This window comes from Oryx dammah, unplaced genomic scaffold (genome assembly GCF_014754425.2).
Source record: "Oryx dammah isolate SB20612 unplaced genomic scaffold, SCBI_Odam_1.1 HiC_scaffold_5, whole genome shotgun sequence".
Classification (NCBI taxonomy): Eukaryota; Metazoa; Chordata; class Mammalia; order Artiodactyla; family Bovidae; genus Oryx; species Oryx dammah.
In genome coordinates, this window is record NW_024070189.1 from 100,591,166 (window position 1) to 100,598,799 (window position 7,634).

At 40.8% G+C, this 7,634-nt stretch overlaps 1 protein-coding gene across 1 annotated transcript; it reads left to right on the forward strand.

Annotated features, from left to right (window-relative positions):
• Positions 1 to 1,365: 1,365 nt before the first annotated feature.
• LOC120864648 (olfactory receptor 2Z1-like) lies at positions 1,366 to 2,382 on the forward strand. Its single transcript, XM_040241670.1, has one exon. It carries the CDS (start codon positions 1,366 to 1,368, stop codon positions 2,380 to 2,382), a length of 1,017 nt encoding a protein of 338 aa, XP_040097604.1.
• Positions 2,383 to 7,634: the final 5,252 nt, after the last annotated feature.

The window sequence follows — 7,634 nt, forward strand, 5'->3', positions numbered from 1 at the left end:
AAGATGAAGCGAAGTGAAAGTCACTCAGTCGTGTCCGACTCTTCGCAACCCTGTGGACTGTAGAGTCCATGGAATTCTGCAGGCAAGAATGCTGGAGTGGGTAGCCTTTCCCTTCTCCAGGGGATCTTCAAAACCCAGGGATTGAACCCAGGTCTCCCGCATTGCAGGTGGATTCTTTACCTGCAGAGCCACAAGGGAAGCCCAATAATACTGAAGTGGGTAGCCTATCCCTTCTCCAGAGGATCATCCTGACCCAGGAATCAAACTGGAGTCTTCTACATTTCAGGCAGATTCTTTACCAGCTGAGCTATCAGAGAAATCCTGATTATTTAAGGTAAGTGTTGTCAATGATTTGGGCACCAGAGGGTCTTGAGTAGACAGCCACCCAACACTGACTCCTCCTGGTCTCTAAGTAGCCTGCTGCCTTTGGACATCTGGGGAAGCAGACTTCTACTGGCTCTATCCAACACCAAACCCTCCTGGCCTTCACAGGATGGCTTCTCTATACTTCAGCATACACTTCTGTGTACTTCCTCATTGCTGATGGTGATGGCTGACATGATGATGATGTGTGTGAACAGTATTCTGGAACAATATGGGTTCCTGAGTGGTGATGATGAAGGCAAGAAGGTCAAGGATAAGTATTAGGTGGGGGTAATCCTTCCTGCCTTCAATCATCTCCCTGGTCCACTGCATTCAGTTGGCAGGGTTTTGTTGAGTGCTTAGTACACACACTGAGCATAATGTTCTCCACTCTTACCCTTTGAATTCAAGCCTCAGAAAGATGAATGATATTGTGGACAACTTGTCACCCACAACCCTAGACCACTGGGTTCCAAACTTTGTTGTTCATTCATTCCCTTACAGTGTAGACTTCTTGGGTTAATATCCTAAATGCCATCTCACACTGACTCTTCCCAGACTTTGGCGCCTTCATTCGCTCATCCAAGAATTTGGCAATGAGCCTTTCCTCACTGCTTTTGGATGCAACTTCATTATCTTCTATCATCTTTGGCAAGGTCTCCCTAATTCATATGCTAGTCTCTTCAGAATCTCATCTCTGCTTTGACACCAGGGCATTTGGGATGGAGTGTGTTCCAACATTCCACTGCTGCTGTCTTGCACTCTCTAGCATGGTTACAGAGGGTTTAACTACAAGTCTTGGTGGGTAGTGCTCTGCTGGAAGGTGAAGGCAAGACTTTTACACAGAAATAGTAAAATTGGGGCTTTATTTTGCTGTTCCCCATCTCCCATAATGAATCAATCATGGTGGGGTTTTTTTCCTACTAAGACTAAATGTGCCCATCAGTCCTTCCTAAGAGACTTCAGGCAGTCATTATTAAACAATTGCAGTTGTCATATAGGATGAAAATTTCCCCACTGAGACACCTTGCAAATACCCTGTTCTTCCTGCAGATGAGCGACGCCTCTCAGAGGGTGAGGGAAACAAATCAGTCAGTGACCTCGGACTTCACTCTCACGGGCCTTTTCAACCACTCAGGGCCACATCTGGCCCTGTTCTCCCTGGTGGCTGCCATATTCACGATGGGCCTTCTGGGCAATACAATCCTGATCTTCCTGATCCACACAGATGCCAGGCTCCACACTCCCATGTACTATCTTCTCAGCCAGCTCTCCTTGTTGGATGTTGGCTTTCCACTGGTCACCATTCCCAAGATGGCGGCTGACTTCCTGCAGGAAGAAGGCGCCATCTCCTTTGGAGGCTGTGCAGCTCAGATGTTCTTCTTGATGCTTATAGGCGTCTCTGAGGGCGTCTTGCTATCCCTTATGTCTTATGACCGCTACGTTGCCGTGTGCCACCCCTTGCATTATCCTGTGCTCATGAGACGTCAGGTCTGCCTGCTCATGGTGGGCACCTCCTGGTTGTCAGGCGTGCTTGTAGCCTGCATCCAGACCTCCATCACTCTGCACTTCCCCTACTGTGCCTCACGCACTGTGGACCACTTCTTCTGTGAGCTGCCTGCCCTACTCAAGCTCTCCTGTGTGGACACCTCTGCCTATGAGTTGGCGCTGTCCATCTCTGGGGTGCTGATCTTGGTGCTGCCTCTGTCACTCATCGCCACTTCCTACAGCCATGTGTTGGGGGCTGTTCTTCACATGCACTCAACTGAGGCCCGACACAAGGCCTTCACCACCTGCTCCTCGCACATCACTGTGGTGGGGCTCTTTTATGGGGCAGCAGTGTTCATGTACATGGTACCAGGCACCTATCACACCCCACAGCAGGACAACGTGATCTCCCTCTTCTACAGTCTCATCACTCCCACGCTCAACCCCCTAATCTATAGCCTGAGGAACCAAGAAGTTCAAATGGCTTTGGTCAAGATCCTTTTCAGAACTGGCTTCAGATCAAAGAGATGACCTCCTGGGGGATGCCCAATTGTCCCAGGGACCCTGCCTTACAGTTGAGACCCATCTTTGGTTTGCAGTCCATGTGGCTCAGGACATATTCTGACCAGCTCCCTTCCTCTTTCAAGACTTGCTTTTTCTCTTGTGGATTTAATGATCCCAATTATTTAAACAAGAGGAGGGATTTGTTTGTTTGTCTTAAATCAAAGGAAAATTTTACTACAAAATTGTCAACCCAAGAACAAAGATGGATCACAGGATCACAGCTTGTAAATGTTTCAGCCACCTATTAGTATCCCGCATGATCCCATTCTTATACATTTATGTACAGTGAGCAATAGATCAAATCCAACTCTAGAAATCCAAGCCCAAAAAAGTGGAATTGAGGGGCTGGTGCTCTGACAGTGATGTTCTGGCCACAGTCATCCTTGAGCTGATCACTCTGAGGTCATAAGTGAAGTTAAAGTCAGAGGCATGACTGGGAGCCCTTATAATGGTCTTACTGCATGAAGGACTGACCGGTTAAGTGGGGTGGAGTGGGAATGTCTTATGCAGTATTACAAACCAGCAAGATGAAGCCAGAGTCTTTGCTACTGCCCTTCCCTTTAATTTCTACCCCTGCTTCTCCCAGACCCATTAAAGCTTCCCTGAAGTTACTAGAAAAAGGCTTGAAGTTTCAAAGAGATAGACTTAAGATGTGTTTACTCCTCCTCAAACCTAAAATACTTTTTAGAACTCTTCCACTGTGGTAGATGTAGTGGACGAAATATAGAAAAGAATAAGGTTCCTTGGGGCTGGGTGGTTTTATTTCTTAGACACCTTATGAGTATTGACAGAAGGAATGAAAGGCTTTGAGCCATGTTCAGTGGGCGAACTGATTTCAGATCTGGTTTAGGTGCCTCCTCTACCTTTGTCTACACCAGTAACCTTGTCTGAAGCACTGGATCACTTATCTCTTCCCTCTTATTCTTCTTCCTTCTCACACACAACCAATATTTCTAGAAGATGAATCAGTCTATCATAAAGTACATGCATTTTCAGTTTTAATAAATATTGCCAGATTGTTCTGCAGAGACTGTCACCCATGAATAAGTGTTCATTTCCCCAACTACATCAGCAACATTTTGAATAACTTCAAATTTCTGCCAATTTCCTGAAAGAAAATTATGTTTCTTGATTGTTTTACTTTCAATGTCCCTGATTTCTAGTGAGGGTGATATCTTTTCATAAGTTTTTTGGCCATTCACATTTCCTTGACTATGGATTTCCTGTTCATATCAACTTAAAGAGCTGTTCTTACTGATTTGTAGAAGTTCTTTATATCTTTATATGTTACATATTAAGCAAAAATACTCTTCAAAGTGCCTTTGAATTTAAACTTTATGGGCTTTTTCATATGAAGTTTTTTTAATGGAGTCAAAATCATAAATCTTTTTATTTATTTTTATGTCTTACTTTTAAAATTCTCTTCTCCAATATATTATAAGAATATTGTCCTCAACTGTACTCTGATTCTTTTAGGATATATTTGGGGGGTATAATGTGAGGCATAATTTTTCCCATGTGGCCTTCCAATTTCCCTGTAATCTGCTGTAAGTCTCTGCTTATATTTTTCATTTTGTCATGCTGTATCCTAGCAGAATTGCTCTTTGGTCTTCCAGCTTTCCAGTTCTCTCTTATGCTTGGCTTACTATTGCTGCCATCAATCCATTGTAGAATTTTCATTTCAATTACCTACTGTTGGTTTTTTTTTGTCAAGAGTAACTATTCTTGTTTCATGGATATGACCTTATCCTTTATCACTAGGAAGCTATAAAATGTACTTGTTTTAAAATCATTTTCAGATTATCTATTATCACTACCTCTTGAATGTGAATTTTTCCATATGTTTTCCGTGGAATTGCTTATTACATGTTTTGTAATTCTGGGTTGGTCACTCATTTAGGGGGTTGGGAATTCTCATAGATTCATCCAGCACCCTGATAATCTCTTTGCAAAATGGCTTGTGGAAATGATTTCCCATTTTGGAGGCGCCATGGCTTCGCCCCACCTTTGTAATGACACAATAAGCAGCCCTTACTTATTACTGTGAATCCCTATCCTGAAATTCTTTCTTTCAAGGGTGACTCTATTTCCTCTATCATTACCATTTCCTTGTTTACACAAAAGTTTGTAACCATTAGAGAAACTTTTGAACATGGATTTCAATGTTTAGTAATGGAGTCCTAGAGTTTTTATAAGTTCCACAATACAACAACAAAAAGCTAGATGAACTAAAAAGTCATCATTTATTTAAAGCTTTTCAAAAATGATGGATGCAAAGAAGTTTCAATAAACCAAACTTCAAGAAGGATAATGTTTTCATAGGTGAGCAAAGACTAGCAGCCTCTTTCATACTGGGAGGAGTTTCATGGAGAGATTCTGCTGAGACAGGAGAAAAGTTGCCAGTGTTTAAAGATAACATGTGTGCTGCCATGATCGTTACTATTGATTGGAATCTTGGATAACCTCAAACGAAGAGCTAAGTCCTTCAGTCTGGCAATTTTCTCCCAAGAAAATTTTGCTGAGTAAAGAGTAGGGAGAATGTAGCTGAAAGCAGACACAAAACTCACAGTGGAGATGAATCCAAAAGCAATCTGAAATCATTTTAACATTTTAACCCAATCCCCTGCCACCCCAAATCTTCCTAAGAGCAAAGGGATCATCTGCTTAGCAGTAGGGGGAAAGATTGGAGTCAGGATGAAAGGTGCAGAGATATCTCACGGCCTTATTTTAAAACACAGGTGAAATGTTCAAAGAGACAACCTAAGTGTCCAACAACAAATGGATGAACTAATATGGCAGAAAGTGAAGAGGAACTAAAGAGCCTCTTGATGAAAGTGAAAGGAACTAAAGAGCCTCTTGATGAAAGTGAAAGAGGAGAGTGAAAAAGCTGGCTTAAAACTCAACATTCAAAAAACCAATATCATGGAATCTGGTCCCATTATTTCACAGCAAATAGAAGAGGAAACAACGACAGACTTTATTTTCTTGGGCTCCAAAATCACTGCAGATGGTGACTGCAGCCATGAAATTTAAAGACTCCTGCTCCTTGGAAGAAAAGCTCTGACAAACCTAGACAGCATATTAAAAAGCAGAGACATTAGTTTACTGACTAAGGTCTGTCTAATCAAATCTATAGTTTTTCCAGAAGTCATGTATGGATGTGAGAGTTGGACCATAAAGAAAGCTGAGTGCTGAAGAACTGATGCTTTTTAACTGTGGTGTTGGAGAAAACTCTTGAGAGTCCCTTGGGCTTCAAGGAAATCAAACCAGTCCATCCTAAAGAAAATCAACCCTGAATATTCATTGGAAGAACTGATGCTGAAGCTGAAGCTCCAATATTTTGGCCACCTGATGAGAAGAACTGACTCCTTAGAAAAGACCCTGATGGTGGGAAAGATTGAAGGCAGGAGGAGAAGGAGGAGTTGAGTGAGGATGAGATGGTTGGAAGGCATCACCAACTCGATGGACATGAGTCTGAGCAAGCTCCAGGAGTTGGTGAGGGACAGGGAAGACTGGCCTGCTGCAGTCCATCGGGTCACAAAAAGTCAGATACAAGTGAGCAACTAAACTGAAACTGAAGTATGTGGTATATACATACAATAGAGTACTACTCAGACATACAAAAAAAAAAAGAATGAAATTTTACCATTTGCAGCAACACGGATGGTTACAATCACATGGTTTAAGATATTAACTGTATAGAGTATGTGGTATGGGTTCCCAGGTGGCGCAGTGGTAAAGAGTCCACCTGTCAAAGCAGGAGGTGCAAGAGACATGAGTTTGATTCCTGGAGAATGAAAATGCCATAAAGTAGGAAACTGCAACCCGCTCCAGTATTCTTGCCTGAAAAATCCCATGGACAGAGGAGCTTGGTGGGCTACAGTCCATGGGGTCGCAAAGACTCAGACATGGCTTAGCAACTGAGCACACAATATGTGGCATAAAAATAATCTAAGGACAAATGTGATAAATGAAGACTACCTATTGAATTCACCGTAGCAATCACGTCAAAAAATAAATCCAAGAGATGTACCTAAAAATGTAAAAGAGGAGATAATAGGAAATTTTAAAGATGTTTAATTAATTGAAAAAAGGCCTAAAAGGAAATAATAACAGATAATACAAATAGAAAGCAGAAGACAACATGTTCAACATAATGTCTATTTTTTTTTGCAAGTTACATCAATATTTAGTAAAATAGATCCATATGACGGGTCATAAATCAAGTCTCAATGAATTCCAAATGACTGAGATAACTCCCAGTATAATCTCTAACTATGACATAAGTAAATTAGAAATTAATCCAATGGTTAATTAGAAAAATCTCCAGATCTGTGGAAATTAAATAGCACATTACCTAGAAACAAAACAGGGACTTCTCCAGTGGTCCAGTGGTTAAGAATCTGCCTTGCAATGCAGGGGACGTGCGTTCAATTCCTGGTCTGGAACTATGACCCCACATCCCAAAGAATCTGTGCATCACAAGGAAAGATCCCACATGCCGCAACTAAGTCCTGACACAGTCAAATAAATAAATATCTTTAAAAACAAAAACAACAACCCAAGGGTCAGAAAAAGAATCACGTGAAAAAAATTTTAATTTAATTATAATGAAAACAATATATCAAAATATATGAAATTCTCATTAAAGCTTAGGTATGAATTTATAGCTTTGGATAGATACATGGAAAAATAAGAAAGATTTAAAAACATTGATCTAAGTGTCTATATTAAAAAAAAAAAAAGATCAAGTTAAAGTAAGAGTGCGTGCTCAGTGTCCAACTCTTTGCAGCCCCATGGACTGTAGCCCTCCAGGCTCCTCTGCCCATGGGATTTCCCTGGCAAGAAAACTGGAGTGAAGTTGCCATTTCCTACTCCATAAAGTAAGTAGAGACAGTAAAAAATAAAGATAAGAGCATAAATCAATAAATTATGTGGGAGGCAAACAATAGAGAAAATTTATAAAGCTAAAAAATGGTTTCTTTAAAAGAGTAATAAGATAAATAACTCAACAATATACTGACCAAGAAAAAAAGAAACAAATTACCAATACCAGTGATGAAAGAGAGAGCATCATTACAGCTCCTCCAGACATAAACTGTGTATTATTAACAACTCTCTTCTAATAATGTTAAGTAGATAAATTTGTTTATTTATTTATTATTGAAGTATACTTGATTTACAATGTTGTGTTAGTTTTGGTATGCAACAAAGTTATG